The 22,289-nt window shown below is 36.2% G+C and overlaps 1 protein-coding gene and 1 long non-coding RNA gene across 4 annotated transcripts in view; one reads left to right on the top strand and one right to left on the bottom strand.

Moving 5' to 3' along the window:
- Positions 1 to 22,289, bottom strand: part of LOC306655128 — a 554,397-nt gene that overhangs the window by 258,139 nt on the left and 273,969 nt on the right. The gene's annotated exons all lie outside the window — the stretch shown is intronic.
- Positions 1 to 22,289, top strand: part of PLCB1 (phospholipase C beta 1) — a 722,251-nt gene that overhangs the window by 488,769 nt on the left and 211,193 nt on the right. For all 3 annotated transcript variants that reach the window (XM_079129398.1, XM_079129397.1, XM_079129399.1), the window contains exons 6-9: positions 293 to 346; positions 1,401 to 1,476; positions 7,723 to 7,823; positions 9,049 to 9,215. In XM_079129398.1, the coding sequence (XP_078985524.1) occupies positions 293 to 346; positions 1,401 to 1,476; positions 7,723 to 7,823; positions 9,049 to 9,215 (398 nt within the window). The remainder of the gene's footprint in view (positions 1 to 292; positions 347 to 1,400; positions 1,477 to 7,722; positions 7,824 to 9,048; positions 9,216 to 22,289) is intronic.

The raw sequence follows: 22,289 nt of genomic DNA, 5'->3' as shown, positions 1-22,289 counted from the left end.
GTTAAAGTGCAAAACAGTCAACAATGATCTTTGTCATTTAATAGCAGGATCACAGTTCATTTTTGAACAGTTCCTTTTGGAAGGAGGTATGAAAGGTGAAAGGGGATTTTAGGACCTACCAAAGGAACAGCGTTCTGTTTCTCCATGTGGGTACTGATTTGGAGACTTGGTGTTTTGTGAAATTCAACAAACTGCACTTGGCACAGGCTCTTTTCTTTGTGTGTTTTTTTCTCAATAAAAAGTTTGTTTGTTTTTTTTTAATTGAAGACTTATTTTTCTGTTTTGTCAACAGCTATACTAAACTTAAGCTGCAAGTCACTCCAGAAGGGCGCATTCCTCTTAAAAAGTAAGTCTCCTGAGTGTTTCCATTGTTCATTTTCTTTTTCTCAAAATTTGAATCTGCTCCATAGCTCTGCTTTATTTCTCCATCAGCCTAAGCGGGAGCTCAGCAATGAGTGATAACCCTGTCCTCTTGCATGTATGCCTCATATCAGAACAGCTGATTTCTCCATAGCATTTCCCTGGGGTTCCCCTTTCCTCTGGCATCCCTTATTAAAACACACCAAAGTGGGATGGGGGGAGGTAGCGGAAGGGAACTTCATTGCTAAACCCAAAGAAACATCTGATATTCAGTCTATTTTGGGAGCACAAATTGGGTGACCTTGGAGCCTCTCTCTACTAAGGTGGCTCTATCTGAGAGCAGGACTTTCAAACTCAGCTGCCAACAGAAGCTGGGCAAGGAACTTAAATCACAAAACCATGGCAGGAGAAGGTAAAAAACTAAATATAAAACCAGTCTAGGGGAACTGAGAATTCACCTGTGCCATGTACCCTGTGGGATTGGGAACTCCAGACAGAAGATTTTCTAAAGTTTCAATAGAACTCATAATCCAAATTCTTATATTAAATTGTCCAGCACTTATATTCTTTTTTTAAACTAAATTAGTGATGTAAGAAAATACATCTTTAGAACATACTAGTCAAAAGTCTTTCCCTTGACTTATAAGCGATCAGTGAGATTCTGTTCCTGAAAAAACTTGAAGTATCAATAAAACAACATACTCACTTAGGACCATGGGTAGCGATGAGGTAACAAGTTTGTTAAGTTTGTTTATTTTAGTATTTAATATAAGATGTCATTTGATGCACTAGTATTTAATTGAATCATCAGCATTGTCTCAGAATATTGCTTTTGTGTTAGACACTAATTTTTTAAAAGCACACACAAAGGTCTTTCTGAACACAGATGAAGTATGGAAGAATGGCCATCTTTTCATTCTGTAAAGGCGAATAATGAATAGGTTTGATTCAATAGGATATTTCCAGTTGGCATCATCTGTAAGTACTGTGATTCCAGTGACATTTAAACATCTCTCATTTGTATCTTTTTTACTCCACAGCATATATCGCTTGTTTTCAGCAGACCGGAAGCGAGTTGAAACTGCATTAGAGGCTTGTAGTCTTCCGTCTTCAAGGGTGAGCATTTTACTTCATGAATGTAGCACAAAGAAATAGCTCTTAATGATTTATACTAAATACATATTGCCCCAATGTTTCTTGAACACATTTTTATAAAGTTTAAAACCTGTAACTTATTTATATTTGCAGTGCATAAGACCATTATTATATTCTTTAATTCCCATAACCCCGATTTTTCAATATAGATGACCTCTATAGGTCTGGAGATGTAGTTCAGTGGTAGAATGCTTTCCCTGGGGTCCTGGATTCAATTCCCCATGGTGGAAAAGGAGGAGGAAGTGGAGGAGGTGGAGGAAAAGAAGAAGGAGAAGGAAGGGGAAGAAAAGAAAGGAAAAAGGAAAAAAAGTTAGAGCTTGCACTTAGTAGATAAAAAAATCAATAATGTATCAATAATGTATGCTGGGCATGCCTATTATCCCAGAAGGCTGAGGCAGGAGGAATGCAAGTTCGAGGCCATCCTGAGCAACTTAGCAAGACTCTGTCTCAAAATAAAAAATAAAAAGGGCTGGAGATATAGTTCAGTGTTAGAGTGTCCCTGGGTTTAATTCTCAGTACCACCACCAAACTTTGGATATAATGGATATATGTGTGTGTATGTGTGCTGATCTCATCATGTAATACAAAAAATTAATAAGTAAATAACCAAAAAACCGGTCAGCATTATCAAGAAGACAATTTGTGAATTCAAACTTATCTTTAAACCCTTTCTCGATGTCTCTTAAATATTAGCTAATGATAGTGTGAAACCATTATGTTTAGGAATATATTTGAAATACTATTTTCATCTTATCCTTTTTAAATCCCTCATTTTAAAATGTATAAGTTGCCTATACAATTATGGTAGTACATGTTGGTGAGTAAATATTAGTATTCTGCAAGGCTGTGCCCAAAAAGTTTTTATTAAGAGTGATGCAGGAGCAAAAGTTTGCAAATAACTCACTTTGCTCATGGTTGGTAAAGTAGGCTAGATGACAAGGATGAAACTTGCTTTCATTAAATGCCTGATACATATACACCGCTGCATGTATGTTAACCAACTAAAGTCATATGCTTTCATTTTAATTAATTTCTACATAAGTTAATCTCAAATAATGGGTTAGCATTGTTTCTAGGTGAGCAGTTTACTGCAAAAACTCTCATACTATATTCAGAGCTCTCCTTTCTATTCCAAATTATTTTTATACTAGTATCTAAGCAACAGTAAGCACTTATTTAAGGACAACAGTGGCTTTACAGAAACTCTAAGCCTCTTGAAACACTAGCAGGCACTAAATGAAATCATGAAGCCACTCTTAAACTTTTGATTGAATTATGAAAAAGCACTAAGTGCTGTTTATTAAATTCATTAGTCAATTTTTATCATGAAAAAAATTTTTTTAAGTGAAGTTTATTTACAACATTGGTAGGTTACAGGATAAACTGTCCATCATCGCTACTCCTCTACAGGTGGAAAGGCTAATGATGCTGCCTGAACTGGGCAGAGCTGTGCAAAGGCTCCACAAAACAAAGTTACTTTTGCTTTAATAAGCAAAGTTAAATGTTGAATTTGCTTATCGTTCCTCTTCTTTAGATGCTTTAGGGTAGGAAAGACATAGCAATGATGGTCCTCTCATTGACCCAACAAATATTTCTAGAGATCTTACTGTGTGTCCGCAGGCACCAAGAATATAGTGGTGAACAAAAGTGAAGTTTAGGGTTTTGAGGACTGTAGAGTCATCTGGGGAATAAATACATTGACAAATGCATGTGTAAATTGAGAGAAGTGCTATGAAAGAGACAGAGAGAGAGAGAGAGAAAGAGAGAGAGAGAGAGAGAGAGAGAGAGAGAGAGAGAGAGAATGGAGAATGGAATGCTGGGAATGAGAATAAGGGAAGTTCATTTTAGAAAATAAAGCAGTGTGTGCTAAGGCTGGGAAGAATTTACTGGATTTGAGCAACAGAGAAAAGACCACTCATTCAAAACCAAAGAGAAAGTGTAAAAGATGCAAAGAATGTTTAGCCTTAGCAATCCTTTCTGATTTTACCTTTACCAAATAATGCCTTGTGAAATACAAGGATCAAAAATTTTAACTTAGTATTATACGTCTAACTAAGGGAAAGAAAGAACAGAAAATGAAACTGAATAGAAAATCAAACCCATCAATCAATTCTCTGTAAATTGCAATTTTCTAAACAATTGAATTCTGACAATTCAGTCAATAAACATAAATTGAGTCTTTGCAATCCAATATGTCTATTATGGGTTCAAACTTTTTGACCAATATCAACTAGAGACACTTTAGAAGGTAAATGAGATTCAAATAGCAGGAGTTATGTTTAAATTGGAAAAAAATTATCTTTAGTAAATTAAATGTAATGACAATTTTCTGAAAACAAAGTGACGTTATTTTAAAAATATAATCAGCCTCCATAGTAGTTTTGAAAGATCATTATTCATAGTAAAGTATAATTTACTCGGAGAACTTGTACAATCAGAATGCCTTTTTAAAAAATCTAAACCAAAGATGGTTTCAAAGCCAGCAAATAAATGTTTCTGTGAACTGCCTATTGCACATCAAAGCTATATTTTTAAATCCTTGCAGCAATTTCATATCTACACAACATTGGATGTAGGAAATGTTCACTAATTAGCAAAAAGATTCTGGATACATTAACAAGGGGTCTTTCAAATGTTCCACACGATAAAAGGATTATATAAAAGGGTAAGATAGTTTGGCATAATTGGAACCTATTTCATAGCCAGCCATCATTCAGACTAGATTTAATTGTGTTCTGTAAATAGACACATTACCCAGAAACACAGTGGATATCCTGTCGAGATTTTTTAAACATTATCTTTGTGCACATTGTTAGGGATAATTAATGCACTTGAACTTGTATCCTGACTGACATGATCCATTGGAATAACACATTCCTTTAGAGGGTAGTCCTTTGGAGATTACAGTTGCTAGACTCATGTCACCCTATTTGTTAAAAAGTAGTACTGCACCTAAAAAGAGAGACAAAGTAATAACTATCCTTCTATTCATAATCTAAACACATTTTCCAGAGAGATGTCTGAAAACCTTCCCATATTCAGAAAATGACCACTTTACCCACAAACTGGGAACTGAAAATAATTTATTTGTACCAAATTCCCTTGGTTTTAAACTTATTAACTTGAAAAGAGCTCAGTGACATTTGGAATTGTATTGTAGACTTGCTATAACATTGGCCTATGTGGGTGCATTTTAATGAAGAACATAATGAATAATCCTGTATATTTGTTTTAGGTTGCAAAGTTTGCCAGATATATTGGTGTTTGCCTGTAAATCCCAGCAACTCAGGAGTCTGGGGTAGAAGAATAGCAAGTCAAGACCAGCCTGGACAACTTAGTGAAACCCTGTCTCAAAATAAAATTTAAAAAGGGTTGAGAATGTAGCTCATTGGTAGAACATCCGCAGGTCCAGATTTAGGGGGGAGAAAGTTTACTACAGTTGATGGACACAGAAATATTACAAAGAGAAATGCTTTTTGATTTAAAGACTACCATATATCTTACTAAGTCATACTATAAATAAAGTTTATAAAAATAACCTCTCTGTATGACTGTAATTCATTGCATTTCTTCCTAAATATAAATAAGAAACTTAATTATTTTTGAGTCATGATTCTGAAACTCAGTAATATCAAAATTCCATTTTAAAAATCACATTAAGTACCCAGTACATTAAAAGTAATTTATTTGTAATTATTTCATGAACTCTGGCTCATTCAACTTTTGATTTATAGCTTTAAAACTAAAATATTGAAAATAGGTTGAATTTCTGAATTTACTTGAAAGGAATCCACTGGATTGTCAAGAAAAAAAATCTACATGTGGACACTATTCATTGGAGTCTACTTCAATAAATTAATGTACTTTTAATCCTGATCAATTTAGCAAAAGTGAAATAAAGAAAATCAGCTGCATTGAAATTTTATCTTTTTTCATTCACTAATATTCAATAGGCAATGAAAATAATATTGCATTTATGCATATTATCTCATTAATTTGTCCATTTAATGGAAAATCCTAATTCACAGCTGGTAAATAAACAATGGTTAGATTTCAGGACAGTATCTTGTTCTATGAAATTTTTGCATATGGACTCTTACATAAATAACTCATTAAATCTGATGCTCCACAAGAAATATCATACACAAGCCCTCACTGTTGACACCATTCTCATAAATTATGTCCACTTGTTTAGTGTTTAATGTGCACCTACTATGTGTTACATGCCAAAATTAGAGTGATTTGCAAATATCACATGAGCCCTAGCTTGTGTATTTGAGTAGGTTGGCAGGGAAGAGAGAATGGTATGGCTGAGAGCATGGCACAGTTAACTAAGTGTTGAAAAATAAGAGAAGCAAGTGTGACGGGAAAAGAAAAACCAGACCAAAGTCAGTCAAAAAGGAGCAAGCCTTTCCAGAGAAAGAGCCTTCCAACCAAGCCAAGAAGGAAGAGAAAAGGGGGTCCATAAGAGAAGAAGACAGTTAAGTGGACTCTATTTAGAAGGGAAAATGCAAAAATGCACTTGGGTTTAAAAAATCCAATCAAGTTATATGCCCTTGAGTTGGCTAGCAGGACCATTGTTTTTTTTATTTTTGGTTTTTTTCCCCAATTGATTTTAGACCTTTCTTTTCCCATTGTCTAACAACTCAAGAGTAGTGTAGATATGTCCAGACCATTTCTGTAAATCAACAAAGCTATGTAAAGACACATGTGTGTCTAAATCAGAGAGGGTGGCATCCTCTAGTCAATGGGATTTTTTTTTTCATTTTTTATGAATCAAATGAAATTTTGGGGACCTGCTTCCAGGTTGTCTTTGTCCCCATTTTATGAATGGCAAAACACCCAACAATCCATGAGAATTTATTTCCCATTGTTCTAGGACTTGTGTTCATGATTTCAAAGTTTGAATCTAAGTAGCTAAGCCTAATGTTAAAAAGCATACCTCCATGTAAAATGACTGATGTGTTGTTTGGTTTTCTCAAAAATTCTATTTTGCAACATAAATGTTTTTCCCTCTGTAAATGGATTTTAGAAAAGAAAATATTACTTCATTTGTTCACTCCAAAAATATGGGGCTAATACTATATCCAGTGGTAAGCTAAGTTTTCTTATGTTAGCAAGCAGTGTACAATTTCAGACCATAATTCAGACAAGATTTTCAAAAATTTCTATTAAAGTAAATTTCAAAACATGAACATGGTAAGAGGAAGGGTGTTTTCTTTGGTTTAAGAGTCTAAGAGCCTGAAAATAAAAATAATCATGTAAACATATACCTGAAATAGGGAAACTGCATGAAAAATGTCCTTCCTGTTAACAAAGGCTTGAATACATGCTTCCGGTTTCCATGGAAGCCCAAACAAACAGAAAACAGAAGCCACAGAGGTAGCCTTTTATATCAGTGACTTACTTCCCTGACAATAGGGCAGGAGCAATCAGTGAAAAATAATGACTGGTGTTGTCCTACTTAGGAAAACTGTTTTATAACTTATTAGATTATTTAAACCAGAAGGAATATTGTTTGGAAAAAAAAAAAAAAGACACACTGCTTGAATTTATGTTTTCATTTGACAATGTCTTTGTCTAATAGGGTCATCACTTTAAAAAAATGTTCATTCAAACACCTAATAAACATCATAACAATGTGCATATACTTCATGCTACTGTTTTGCACACTTAAAAATGATTACATGGTAAAATTGGTCATGTATAGTTTAACAAAATTTTTTAAAGAAATATATTCAAGCCAAAAGAAAGAAGAAGAGGAGGAGGAGAAGGAGGAGGAGGAAGAGGAAGAGGAGGGGAAGGGGAAGAGAAGAAGAAGAGGAAGGAGAAAAGGAAGGAGAAGACAAGGAAGAAGAAAACTAAAAAAAAATAAAAATGCTGCTAAACAATTTGTCTTTCTTAGGTCTAACTTATCTTAGAAAATATACTTAGGGAATTGCTTTAACATCCCTTTAGCAGAAGAAAAATCTTAAACTCTGAAAAAGCAACGGAAAGTTAGAATTTTGACACCCCACATCAGAGTCCAAGTGAACTCTTCATTTGGTCTCCTTGATGTGCTCTGGATATTTACCAGACCTCCTAGAAGAAAGGAAAAGAGAAAGAGGGAGACAAGAAAGGAGGGAGGGAGGGAGGAAGGGAAGGGTAAGACAAAAAGAAGAAGCAGGATAGAGGACCATATGCTGACTCTGTCGTTTTATTTCCCAGAATGATTCCATACCTCAAGAGGACTTCACTCCAGATGTGTACAGAGTTTTCCTGAACAATCTTTGCCCTCGCCCTGAAATTGATAACATCTTTTCGGAATTGTAAGAGGACACACTTTAATCCACATTTTTTCCAGTTTGCACTGATATTCAGGGTGTCAGGAGTGGGATTTTAATGGAAGAAAACTTTACACCAAGTCTAAAAGCAGTGCTCTTGAGCAATCCATTGGGCATGACCACACATTCTTGGTCCTGTGGTGGGGTCACTGCTTTTAATGAGTAGAGATTTACTATTACTCCTGTTAGTTTAGTATCTCAGGTGGCTCTGTGTGGTTTGAAGATAGAACAGGGAGGTATCTTGGCTAAGTTGGAGATAGACTTACATACTAGAAAGATCTGTGACTGAAAATCACTTATTTGATCTCTGTGAACCACAATAGTGAAAGGAGAATTTTGAATTACCAAGAACCTTCCCAACTGGAAAATTACTTGCTTTTTACGTTACAAATTACAAACATATGCCTATCACTTTTTAAAAGAAACTGAAAAATGCAAGGAAAAAGCAAATAAACCAAAACATCAAGGTATATGTGGGAAAGTAGCAATTTACCCTTCCTGATATACTGAGATCCACATAAAGACAGAAAAACAATTCAAAATTGGTAAACAAAATAAGGAGAAAGATAGGCAAGCAGTCCTGCTGAGAATGACATTACACACTGGATGTGTTTGCTTCGAGTTGTTTATTGCCATCAAATATTTGTTGAATATCTCCAATATTTACAGCACTGAGCTTGTCATTGGGTTGTCAATAAAATTGTAATGGGCAATTGGAGTCACATTATTAGATGAGTTATAGACACTTAAGAAATCTTAACTTTAATGAAATGAAAAACATATGTAAGCAGGTTGTTTATTTAAAGTAATGAATGAGTAAAAAATTCAACTTTAAATGATTAAGTGGGATTTAAGAGTTTGATGACTAAATCATAGTTTTAGTATTATAAATTTAAAAATCCATACTTCTGTTGAATTTAAAGTGCTTTGTACACATACTATGCAGAGTTTTCCTAATGTGGATTTTTTTAGGCATTTGACAATTTGCAGGTATATTGGGATTTAGTGGTGTTGATTACGAAAGACAATTGATAGCAGACAATAGGGATACAGAAATTATGGTGGAGCTATGCCATGTTTTCAGGGCAAGCTAGGAATTTATATGGAGTGCACTTTTCAGGTATGGAATGGTTTTGCTTCTCTGTAAGTAAATTCATGAATAAGACTTAATGCGGAATATATTGTAATTGCTGGTTTTAATTGCTTTTAGTGGTGCCAAAAGCAAACCGTACCTTACTGTTGATCAGATGATGGATTTTATCAACCTGAAGCAGCGAGATCCCCGGCTAAATGAAATACTTTACCCACCTCTGAAACAAGAGCAAGTACAAGTACTGATTGAGAAGTATGAACCCAATAACAGCCTTGCCAAGAAAGGTCAGTATGCTTGGTTCCACACCACAGGGACGCTCCCATTCCCCATTGTGAAAGGGTGGTACTCTGGCAGTTAGGGACATCAAAGACTTCAAAGACTGTTTAGATCGATTGCCCTATTTGTATACCTACTTGTCTTTCTAAAATCACTGGTTGTTTAGCCCAAAGTAGATTTTTATTTTTTAACTTTGGTGTGTGATTTATTTTGTTGTTAGCTTTATGTATGCATGTAATATATATTTTTAAAATCTCTCATCATTTGTTTGGCTTCAGATTTACTCAGTGACTGAATGAATTTTTCTCATACAGGAAATTCACTAACATAAAGGCTGTACTTTATGGTCTCTTTCTACAAAGTTCTGTGAAGTAGCCTACAGACATTTTTGAAAATCTCCAAAACCAAAAAGGCTATGCAGTCTACTAAACTCTTTCATTGCAATTTATATGATTTGACAAATTTTTCCACCCACTTTGGAAAATATTCTGAAATCTTTTATTAAAAAATTTAGTATTGGTAGAAAAATCATTAGTCCAAAACATTGCTATAAATAAGACAGCTCTAGTTGTATAGGATTTATTTATAAATTTGCATTTTTAAGTCAGGAGAAATCAGTTGCCAAGATATGATCACAAAGAACTAATTGCTGGAAGTTTTGAATTATATATGGCAGCATTGTCCCCAAACAAGATCTTTGGTTGTTTCTCCACCATGAAGACTAAATCTCATCTATAATGAAGTCTCTTCACTTAGAAAATCAATGTGTTATAACATGTTATTGCAAATTGCCAAAAAAAAATTTTCCTATTCTACAAGGGGGGACAGCAAAGTTCCAGTTATTGAAAAGGAATAAATTGCATGGTAATCTGTGGGCAATTTATAAAGTAACAGAAATAGCTCCACCAAGCTTAACAATCCCAAATAAGAATGGTAGTCATAAAAATAGATTAAAAAGTTATTTGACTCATTGTACTTATTCTGCAATTGGTCCTCTGAATATAAAATAAATATGCTTAGTATAAAACAAAATATTTTCTCTGCATGTTATTAAAAGGGAATTTCTAGGTAACATTTTTCATTGTTGTTTGTGTTCTTCGTTGAACATTTTGCTCTGTTTTGTCTTCATTTCCATTGTGGCCATTGAGGTGAGGGCAGTCAAAAGAAGCAACTGACCCAACAGTGTGGCTTGACAGTGCCAGGCCTGCCCCTCCACACCTGTCCCTTTCCCTAGTACCCCTGTTATTTCTCCTCATCATTAAGCAGGGAGCAACTTGCTGGAGAAGCTTTTGCATGTATAGCTTGGCCTTGCCCTTATGAAATCTGAACTTCTTCAGAAATAACTGACATAATATTATAACAAATCCAGCATGACTTCTAAAAAGGATTAGCCCTTGACACCAAGAAAACAAAAATCATTTTTTAAATCAATGAGGCCTCCTAAGCATGGACTGTGCCCTTTGGCCTCCCTTCACACCACACTGTTGATGGTCCATGCTTCAGCTGCTATGTGATACCTCCATGTATCATTCTTTGATAACTCAGACGAAGTAGAAGGTACAAAGGGAAAAACTGTGACTGGTTATTCTAGAATCCCATGGTTCTCGAAGAACCAGTGTTAACTCTAATGGAAATTAACACAGCATCTCCCAACATATTTGAATGATTATTTGGTGCCATTTTATAAGCACATGAGGTATGAGTTTCACAATCAAAACAGGTACACAAAATTCAGGTGCATTTTTTTAAACAAATTTATTCATGACTCAATATGATACTGATGTGAACGCCCTCTATAACCCTTAATCATAATATAGAGAAGCAACAAAGAACGGTGGTACCCCTCAGAGTTTCAAAGTTGGGATCCCCCTCACTGGTCTCCTGGTCTTGGTACTTAACTTCTCTGTGTCTTACTTACTTCATCTTCAAAATTGAGAGGATAAGAGTTCTTGATTGGTTTGTGGTTTTGAATTAAGTTATATCTGCCAAAAAGTATTTAGAAAGGAGAGTGTGTGGCCCACGTGATGGGATGGATAAATGTTAACTCTTTCCTTGAGGTGTTGAAATGTAGTGTGCTGGTTTTAATTCTTCAGGTATTTTGATCGATTATGACTGGGTCTTTCATTTCCCCAGCACCCAGAAGATAGACCTGGTCATGATGCAATTCTTAATGTAGACTCTTAGGTGTGATCTAGTAATTGACAGAAAGTATTTGTGCCCCAACTTCTGACTTGAGAATATCTCCTGGAGGTCCCTAAACAGAAGAACTTTCTTTGTGTCATCTCCACTGAAAGTGGAACAAGGGAAGGACAGGGGCTTTGGAGTTAACCCCTGGGATGTGGCTAGAGTGCCAACCACCCTGGGGACCTACAGAGACAATTCAGCAAGTCCAGCTGGCTAGATCTGTCATCCTTTCCCCCCTATAGTTCATGTGAAAGAAATTTACCTCTCCAGGTATCAACCAGTCAATTTACAAAAGATCTTAGTAAGGTTACTTCAGCTCTAAGACATGTACTTGTGATAACCGCTTATTGTAAGGATAAAGTGAGAAGATGTATGCTAATGTTTAGTTCGACATCCAATAATCATTTCTTAAGTGGCATAAATTATGACTGTCATTATTAAAAGCAGGGCACATTAGTATAGGAGGAAGCACATGATCTCTGGTGGTCTGGTCCTGAAGACTCAAGCTTACAAGCAAACCTCTGTTCATTGATCTTTCATGAATTTGGGATTCAGGAAATCATTAGTGATGGGCAAGAGGCAGTGGACTATGAGTGATGCAAAGGCAAAGCCAGTGCCACTGTAGGCTTGCACTCTTTGTAAAACAATAAGATATGAATATAAATAACTATCACCTCTCAAGTTCTAATGTGCACACAAATCACCTGTGACCTTGTTGAAATGCAGATTCTGGATCCTGTGTTTCTAACAAGATATTGGGTGATGCTGAGGCTGCTGGGCCAGGGAGCATACTTAGTGACAGGGCTATGAGAGGAAGTGAAGCAAAAAGGAAGATGGAGAGACATCTTCCTGGAAGGGACGATCATGGAAGAGATAATATTCAGGCTGGGCTCATTTCATGAAGGATGAACTAGAAATTCCCTAGGAATAGAGAATAGCATTCTATCATTCATTCAACAAACATTTCTTGAACACACATTATTAAGCACCAACAAAATTTAAAACAGAAGCTTCAACATTTACAAGCTGTCTGAAAAGATCTGAGGACAGGCAACTCTATGTGAATACTGAGCCAAGGCAGTTGTTTTCTAAGTTTCCCATTAACTACCCAGAATAAATTTTATTTTTCAATCACAGCATTTCTTTCTTAACCCAAAACCATAAGTAAGAAAATTATGTTGAATTTAAGCTATTTCATACCACATGATTTTATTTTCAACTTTTGCTGTTTTTATGTGAACAAAGAAGACTAGAAAAGATTGTTTTGTTAACTGTTATTTTATAGTCAAAAAGATAACAATTTAGGAATTTATTTAGAGGAATAAGAAGTTGCTGGGTTAGACTGCAATTCTTTAATAAGTAGAGTTTGAAGTATGAAGATGAAAATCAATTTTTAATTTGATTTTTCCATTTATAACATTTGATGTACGACTTTAGGATGTTTTGGGGACCTCCTTTTTGTGTCTCCCTTATAAGTAAGCTTCAAGAAAGTACAAGCAAATGAACTTTTGTTTGACTCTTATATAATGAGTGCTATGGATCTTCAAGGAAATAACTTTCATTTATTTTGAGACTATTAAACACACAGTAACACTTCGCAATGAGGCAAACTAAGGCTTTGAAGTCAGGTGACTTACCTAAGATCTGATATCAACATGTTCTTCCAGAAACCAGAGTTTAAAATTTTCAGCCAAGTACTTAATACCTTTTGGTCAATAAGCATATAAGGGAATAAGCGGGGAAGCAAACATTAAATTAGTTTTGATCTTAGTGCTGATCCATAAACTTAATCTTATTTTTCTGAGAAAGACACTTCATATTGTCTGTCTGTTAGAAAATGGGAAGTATAAAATACATAATATATGTAGTATAATATACATATATGTATGTAAATACATACACATGCATATATATACTCTGATGTCAAGAAACATATTTTAAAGCAGGTCTTAAACAACACACAAAGCTGATATATGTTAGTGTTTAGTTTTAATATTCATTTTCTATCACTTTCAAATAAAATATAGCCTAAAATGAAAAAAATTTTAATTTGACCAACAGCCTAAATGTCAGAGGTGATTATTGGATAGTAGACCAAATGTGCAACACATCAAAGTATGAAATGAAAATCCAGAAAAGAGGATGGGCCTGCTCTAGTTAGCATGTTGGCAATGTTTCCATGCTGAGACTTCTGTTTTGGGAGATCTGTACATTGATTGTAAATAATCCAAGTGCTTCTGTGCATTCTGAGCCAAATATTCTCATATTTGGGTTGCACAAAGAAAGAGTTTGAATCTTGTCTCAGAAGATACTGTTCTCAAGAGTGTCTGTTTTATTGCTTTATTTTTACAACATAAAATCACACAGTGAGAAATGCAGTGCCCCCCAAGTTAGCAAATATTTCTTCTTTGTCAAGTTGTTTTTAGCCTTGACCTGAATCTATTTGACATAGAAATGCACAAAAATCCCTACTTATTCCAAACCAAAAGGTTCATGAATAGTGTGAAGACTCAGTCTCCTGAACAGAGTAGTCTCTTTAATCACTTCAATTCTTCAGAAAAAAGAGAGTGAGTTAATTTAGCATGGTAAATAAGATAACCAAATTGATGATACTTCAGCAACAGAATCCAAACTTCAAGATTCAACTAATAGCTGGGCACCATGGCATACACCTGTAATCCCAGCAGATTGGGAGGCTGAGGCAGGAGAATGGTAAGTTCAAAGCCAACTTCAGCAATTTAGCCAGGTCCTAAGCAATTCAGTGAGACCTTGTCTCTAAATAAATTATAAAAACTGTTGGGGATGTGACTCAGTGATTAAGTGCTCCTGGGTCCAATCCTTGGTACCAATAAAAGAAAAAAAAAAAAATTCAAGTGACATATCCATAAATGAAAACTAAGTTTTTCTTAAACCAATCATCAAACCAAAAGAAAACCATTTAAATTGTTCATGCTTTTGTTCTTTGGAGAACAGGTGTGCATTAGTATTTGTTAAATAACCAAATTAATACAGCAGATTAAAATATTAGCAGAGGTTTCAGCTCCACGTCTCCTCCCCTTTTCATCGTCCATTTTTTCTCTTAAATTTTTATCAGAAGAACTATCTAAAAGATTCCTCACTTTATTTCAACTAAATCATAATAGGCAACTATCTAATCCCATTTAGTATTTATCAGAACTCATCAAGTGAATAGTTTGATCTTTGAAATTAACTCAAATTCTTAACAGCAAAGCAATTTAGTCTTAAGCAAAACAGAAGTTCATATATAGCAAGTGTTTTTCCTTCAGATATACCTAAGCTAATAATGAAGATATCAGAAGAAATAGCTATTGTATTTTCGATATTGTTTTATTTAAAAAATAATGATATGGTTGAACTATATTGTAGTATCATTACCAACCCTAAGAAGTTGGCAGAGTGAAACAGAGTTCTAGACTTGAAAATCTTGTAATCTATAGTGTTAGACAGGACTCCTTCATTTGAAAAAGGACAGATACTTAACTCGATCTGAAGCACATAAAGAGAGTTTACTGGTAGATGTAAGCAAAAAGTCAAGGTGTTAAAGACTTGGTGGACTGAAAGTAGAAGAGAGACAGTTACCCAAAATTCAAATGGGATGTGGGAGGAATGGTCACAGGACATATAAAAACAGTAGATTCCACTAAAACTGAATCAGAAATTCAGATCTAATCATGTGTCTTTACATGACCTTAGGATGCCATTGACTTTTTGATCAGCCCCACCCATAATATTCCCTGTGAAGGGAATATTATGATTCCCTGTGAAGACTGCTTGACAAATTAAGCATGAGGTTTGTAGAAAGAAGACTGCCCACTGAACAGAGATAGTTCACCTGAACTAGTAAAAAGTCATCATTGGTATTTATTTACACCAAATTATTTTGAACATTTATGAGTCTGGAAATGCAGGTGGGTCTTTGGACAAAGGCATTCCAAAATATGGCTGTCCCCCACTCAACAGGCTTATTTGACTTAGCTCACCATTAAGAAAAAGTTAGAATTATTTAATGATGAAACTTGAAAAAACATTCCATGTCACATCTGTGCCACAATGTTCCTTTCTGACTTTGTTTTTCTTTCATGTATTTTATTAAGATAGAATTAGAGTTAAAATGCATCGATTGACACTTAACTCTTACTTTGATATAACTTAATTTTCCAAGTAGACTTTTTTAAATCATATTTTCCCAGCACCATGTCTCTTTTTCTAAGTAGAAGTAAAAAAACAACAAAAAAAATATAACAATCTCTATTGTGCATCCTTGAAAGATCAAACATGACAAAATTAAACAAAAATTTGCTACAGCAACATATTTATGCCATTAAACCTCAGGCAAGTGACTTTCCTTGTTTGAGCTAAAGGTTCTTCCTCTATAAAATGGGGTGACACCAACATTACATTAGTTTTCCTACACCCCTGGGAGCCCAGCATTTCAACCCAGACACCAGCATCCTCCAACTCTCCAGTTTTCTCCCAGTCTCACCACAGCCATCATGCAATTCCCTGGGACTTCATGACTCCAAGAGTAGTTCCTTATCCCTCATGTGACAGTTGTGATGCATAGCCTCTGCTTTCTCTCAGAATTCCCCAGTGGTATTGAGCTTGATTTCCCCACAAATGCAAGCTGCTCAATGACCTCCTCACTTCTCTTCTCTGCTATTGACTCTCATAGTCAATTTTTGGAAGACCCCAAACTTGGATAAATGACAGTCTTAACAGAGTTGAAAGAGAAGTATGAGTAATGGAAGATTTGCTGAGTTTCAAGAGAAAAACAAAATTGGAAAAGAACTGTGACCACAACTCATTTCTTCCATGTTGTCAGATAATTATCTTAGTAGTTATCATTTGTGAAGCCCTGGTCATTGACTTCAGTTCATGGGAGTTCCTGTCTACAATGGACTTAGCCATTTGACCCAAAGTCTCAGATCATAGAAAAAGAGCTAAGGAAGTTGGTAATATTGTGACCCAGGCCCATTTTGTTCCATTGCAGCTACTAGGTTCCCTTGGGGAGCCTCTGTCAGGACTTGCTTAGTCAAGAAATGTGTTATATTTGAAAGTTAGCAATTATCATCAATAGCAGTGGTTCTCAAACTTATCCTTGATTTAGCATCCTTTTATTGGTGTCCATTTCTTCTAATAACATCTTTCAAGAGAGGCCAATACATAGGGGAAACCTTTAAAAGCACTGTTTGACTTGAGTAGAGAAGTGTCTGGAATTCCACTGGCAATGACAGCCCTACCTATCTCCCCCACAACCACCCATTGTCTGCAGCCACTTTGCCAAAACCCCATGAGATGCAGGATGCTCAGTTTAAAAACTACTCATCTGAAAGAAGTATTGATTGGTTTAAAGATCTGCCTCACATTCAAGGAGGCACCCATTTAAATATGTTTATATAGATTACCTGCATAGCAAGAGAGGAAATGAAAGAACTAAAATGAATGAACAAAGTCAACTCAAATAGATAGATTTTTCTTCCCAAAAGACAAAGACAGATGAAAACTATATGACGTAGTTAATTCTTTCCTTGCCTTAATTGACTACACCCAGGACACTGCCAAAAGCTGCTGTAGTATTTTATTGATTAGGATCCCATTTAAATTCCACCTATTGACTTTCTGGCCTCTGTGGAAGGTCACAGAAGAATGGCATTGTTGTCTGTGAGCACATTTTAAAGTCCTCTTAACTTTGTGTTTCTTATGTTTGTAGACGTCTATGAAGTATTAAAGATTGTCTACAAATGAAAAAAAAAAAAAAAAACTTTTATCAAGATAGCCTCAATTGGTCCATTGTTCATTGGTTCACTTGCAACTTCCTTTCTGGTATTTTATTACTGCATTTTCTTGTCTCCCAGGAGGCAGGGACTGGGCCCTAGGAATGCCAAAAGCCCTGGCCCAGGAACCCTGTGTTTTCTTCCTCTGGCCACTTTTTTTTTTTTTTTTGTGACCTCAATGTCTGCTCAGGAGCTCAGCTTAGCCAGAAAGTTATGGCCATGTCTAGTCACAACTGAAATTCTTTTGTGCAGAAAATAGCCAGACAGGAAAAATAAAAATAGTAAAAGTTAAAGTCAAATGCCAGTCCTAAGGAGTAGGGAAGTGTGCTTGGTAGTCTGAGCCACTCCACCATCTGCCACACTTTGTTAACACCTCTCTCTGTCAGATGAGACCCCAGATGCCTTGCCATTTCTTGTATGAGCTATTGGGACAAAACAGAGAATGGTTATTTTTTTTTCCCCCCTCAATGTCACCTTTCAGCATAACATCTTATTGACAATTACAGACTGTTCATCACTTGCCCTTCTCAGTGAGGGTCAGGGGGAACTCTGGCTCGGTCAAAAGATACAGTGTGCAAGTTACATTGTGCTGCGGGGGAAGGTCACCAAGCTGTAGGCACTAGACCCCCAACACTGCCATGTCCAGAGTCTTGTTTTATTAAATAGTCAATTTACACCAAATAAGTAAAAAGGAAATATGTCAAATGCAGGGAGAAACAAGCCATGACCATGAGAAAAGCAAATCAAATGAGGTGTGGACCATCCATTCTAACACTTAACTAAAAAGCTGGAAAATATGCCCCTCCAAGGAACAGTGCCAGGAAGCTGAGAGTGACCAATGATTTCATTAGTGCATTATGGAGATCCTGGGAGCTCTGTCTCAACTCTGAAACATTGCAGTCTCTAGGACTCCTTTTGTAACAACAAAATTATCTCCAGACTGGGGATGGCATTATGAAGAGCCTTCATTGAGGATGACTGACAAAAATCAATCTTGTGACCTGTGACTTTACCTGACACATAGAAAATGAACCAAAAATGCTTCTTAATAATGTTGCTATATGACTTTGTTGGCATCCCCCCAGGAACTAACTCTGAGAGAATTCAAAAGCAAAGTTTATTTGAGAGGAGATTTTAGGAAGCACTAGTAGGAAGTAGGGAAGGAAGAATGAAGACAATCAATGAAGGTTGACTTATCAACCCAATTTTCATCATGATTAAGCAGAGCTTAGTCCTGGGGCAAACACTCTTTGAATGAAGAACACCCATCACTATATTTGAGCATACGCTTAGGAAGTGTTCATTCTCAGGCACTTCCAGTCTGTTGGACATAAATTTGGCAAAGAGATGCAAATGGAAGTCCAGCCAACCATATCCCCTAGGGCACCAAGAGGGTCTGCTACAATTTCCTTACCAGCAAAACAATGCTCACCAGGGTCACAGTCATATAAAAAGGATTTGTCCATCCAACTCTGCAATGTTAACAAGAATATCCAGCGTATCAAAGGACAGATCCCCCAAGGTACCTGAAACTCATAGTCATGGTTTGGATTTCAAGTGTCCATCAAAGACTCATATGCTAAAGTCTTGGTTACCAGCTTATAGTGCTGTTGAGAAGTGGTGGCACCTTTAGGAGTGGAAGGAAGTTGGGTCACTGGGTGCATGCCATTGAAGGGGATATAAGGACACTGACCCTTCTTCATTTTCTTTGCTTCCCAGTCACCATGAAGTAAATGAACCTCCTCCACCTTGCACTCCCCACCATGATATCCTGTGCCACCACAGGCCCAAAGGCAACAAAGCCAAGCAGCTATGGACTGAAACCTCTGAAAGAAACCATGAGTCAAAATAAGCCTTTCCTCCTTAAATTGATTTTCCTCAAGTATTTGTCCTTAAATTGATTTCTTCAAGTCATTGCTGTGGAGAGTTGACTAATGCTCTTATCATACTCTTTTCTTTATTCTGACACATACACGATTCAATCGAATGGACATTTTAATCTAGCAAACATGTATTTCCCACCTAACTTAAGAACTACCAAAAAAATGTACCAACAGGTTTCTCAAGAAACCTGTAATTCCATGGGGAGATGATATTACAAATAATTATAATTCAAGATGTAATATAGATAGAATAATTATAATTCAAGATACATATATTCATTCATCTAGCAGATATTTTCAGAGTGTTCTTTATGTGCTAGGGAAGTTTGGAGAAAAAGAGAAGTTCAATTTTTTACTGAGGTTCAAGAAAGTTTCAAGAATTTCTCCAATTTTTGCTAGTGATCTCATATAAACCTCTTCATGTCCAGATTATTATCCACATTTTATGAAACAAAACAAACCTGAGTCTTTGGATGGTCATAGAACTTGACTAGTTTGACAGAAGCATATGCTTATTTGAGAGGGATTTAGTGAGAGGTAGTCTGGGTAGAGTATATGTGACCTGAATGCAGCCTCGATGCTACTGTTGGCTCATTCATTCATTTATTTACTTAATACACATTTTTTGAGCCTTACTGCCTGTGTCAGCCTTGAGCCAGAAAATGGAAAGGTGCCATTCTTAGCCTCACATACTCTTGATATATTAGAATCTCCTGGCTAGTCAGTATAGTGAGTAAGGATGTGCTGAAAGCTTCTGAAGAGCAAATTGACATTCCATGCTGTGCTTCAGGAATGCTTCAGAGCAGAGGCCCAGAGGAAGTACAGATTAGAGTCAGGTGGCATTTGAGACACCAAGAGAAATCATGTTCTAAGAAGTTCATCAGAAAGCATGAATGAGCTTATATTGTTGTCCTGCCTGTGTACTAAACACTGGGAGAAATGTAAACAAAGGAAGACCATGGCTCTTGCCCTTAGAAAGTCATTGTCCAGTTGAACTAAGGAGCATGACATTCTGGTTGAGGATTTAAAACATTTTTGTCTACTTTGCACTATGGTTGGAAAAAAAAAAAACATTGAGGAAGATCTGCTCTCATAAAGAAATGTAACAGGACGCTAAGAAAATAGCAATGGAACTTTTTCCTACCCTGTGAGAACCTCTAACTCTAAAGGATAAATCAGTACTTTCAGAGTTCTAGGCTCCAAATACATTCTAAAGCTATGTTCACAAAAGAAGGGTACTACTCTGAATTCTGTCTTTGTTCCTCCGTGACAACTTAAAAGGACTCTTGAAACTTCTTTGGATCAAAGTGTGCTTCTCTATCATGGTAAATAGCAAAAGTTTGCAATAGGAAAATTTATGCCCAAGCAACAATAATTGAAAAAGAACATTTAATAGATTGTTTCTGAAAGCAGGCAAATAGATTTTGGTGGGCCATGCTATATGAATGCCATCTACACTTTGTTTCTGTGAACTGGGCTAGCAGAATTCACAAGGTCAAAGTGCCAGGAATAGATGTAAGCCAAAGAATGACTTCTCAATGCTCTGCTTAGAAGTGATTTAAGGAGGCGCTAAGCCATTGGGCTGGTAGTGTTCCAGTGTGCTCTGGTGTCATTACATGAAGAGTGAAGATTGAAAGATGATGAATGGATTCTCAACCACCTAATCCCACTGACATCCAGACATTATGGGTGCCTAATTGGCATTTGGCTCAATAGAATAAGGCCGGTGCCCATGCAAGCTGGCAGACACACTGTCCAGTGTGCCCATCTTCACTGTGTGATGTTTCTATGTGGATTTATAGGCCATCTGTCTTCCAAGGCAAAATTTCTCTGTGCTGTAAAGTTTCAGAGATGTTATTTGCATGTGTTTGGCTGTTTTTATTTTTCCAAACTAACCTGATTTTTTTTTTTTTTTTTTTTTGCAAAACCCACACAACAATGTCACCTCTTCTGCTTAGCATTTCTCTTATCCTCATGTTAGCATAACAAGTTTTTTTTTTTTTTTTTTTTTTTTGTATTTTGTTTTTCTTCCTAAATGTTAAGAATCATGGGTTAGAAAAGAAAAATGCTAGAGGATGCCTTTAAATTACATGCAGAGATTAGAATGTAAATGAAGTCTGGAAAAGAATTTTGGACCTTGATAGACAAATTCAATTCAAAGAGCTAATCCTCACGGCTCTGCCAGATGGGTCATTTGTCTGCCTGTGCTCAGCTTCTTTTAACAGAAAGATTAAAGTAACACGTTTCAGAGAGATAAGTAAATCATGGGAGAAAGTCTTCCTTGGTCACATCCAGGGCTATTTTTAGGACGGATGCAGGGTGTCCAGATTGAAGCCACTGCCAGCCAGGCAAAACACTCCCCCTTCCATCGCCCATGTTCCTTATCCAGGCCAGTGCTGGGAGTTATGTGGATAAACATCATCAGTCACACCCACCACCATCTGTCTCTTCATGGCTTCAGCATGTGTCCCTGTTTAGCTTTCATACTAGTTGCCCCTGTGTACCCAGACAAGGGACTTACCTCTCTGAGCCTTGGTTTTACTCAAATGAAAATGGGAAATAAAAAGTCCCTCTCTCATAGAATTTCTGTGCATGATACATGGTCAGTACTTAGTAAGGTTAGCTCCTATTATTATCATAGTTGCTCTTCTTAATTTTTGCCTTCTCCTATTACTAGACAAGTTGTGGTTTCTTCTTTATCACTGCAGCATAGTAAAGGCCTAGAACACAAAACTTGACACCAGATCTGGCCTCCTGAGAGCTATGTGACTGAGCAAGCTACATCATTCAAATTTTTTATTCTATAAAATAGACACAAAAGTGGTACCCACTAGTAGAGTTACAATGAAGACAAAATGAGTTAATTTTGCATGCAGTAAGTAGCTAATAAAGGTCTGTTTAACCTTTAGAAATAGATCAAACAGATGAAACTCTTTAGAAGATGGCTCTCTTTTTCTTCATTTCCTATCCTGTTTGCACTTACACAATGTATTTCAAGTCAGAATGCATTATAAAAAAGAGAAGGGTCTTGTGTATAAACATGGTCAAGCATATTCTCTTTCCTTGAAGCTCCATAGAACTTTTTCTGTGGTACTTCACTGCTACTTCTTTACATCTGTTTTTTGGACTGACTCAGGAGCAGTTCCATGCCATGTTAAAATGCACATGGAGCAGGAAAGAGCCTGACTAGGGGACTGTCCAGTCACCTTAGTATTGTGCC

Source organism: Sciurus vulgaris (assembly GCF_902686455.1).
Source record: "Sciurus vulgaris genome assembly, chromosome: 2".
Classification (NCBI taxonomy): domain Eukaryota; kingdom Metazoa; phylum Chordata; class Mammalia; order Rodentia; family Sciuridae; genus Sciurus; species Sciurus vulgaris.
The sequence above is the reverse complement of the archived record's forward strand: the minus strand, read 5'-3'. Positions and strand labels throughout refer to the sequence as shown.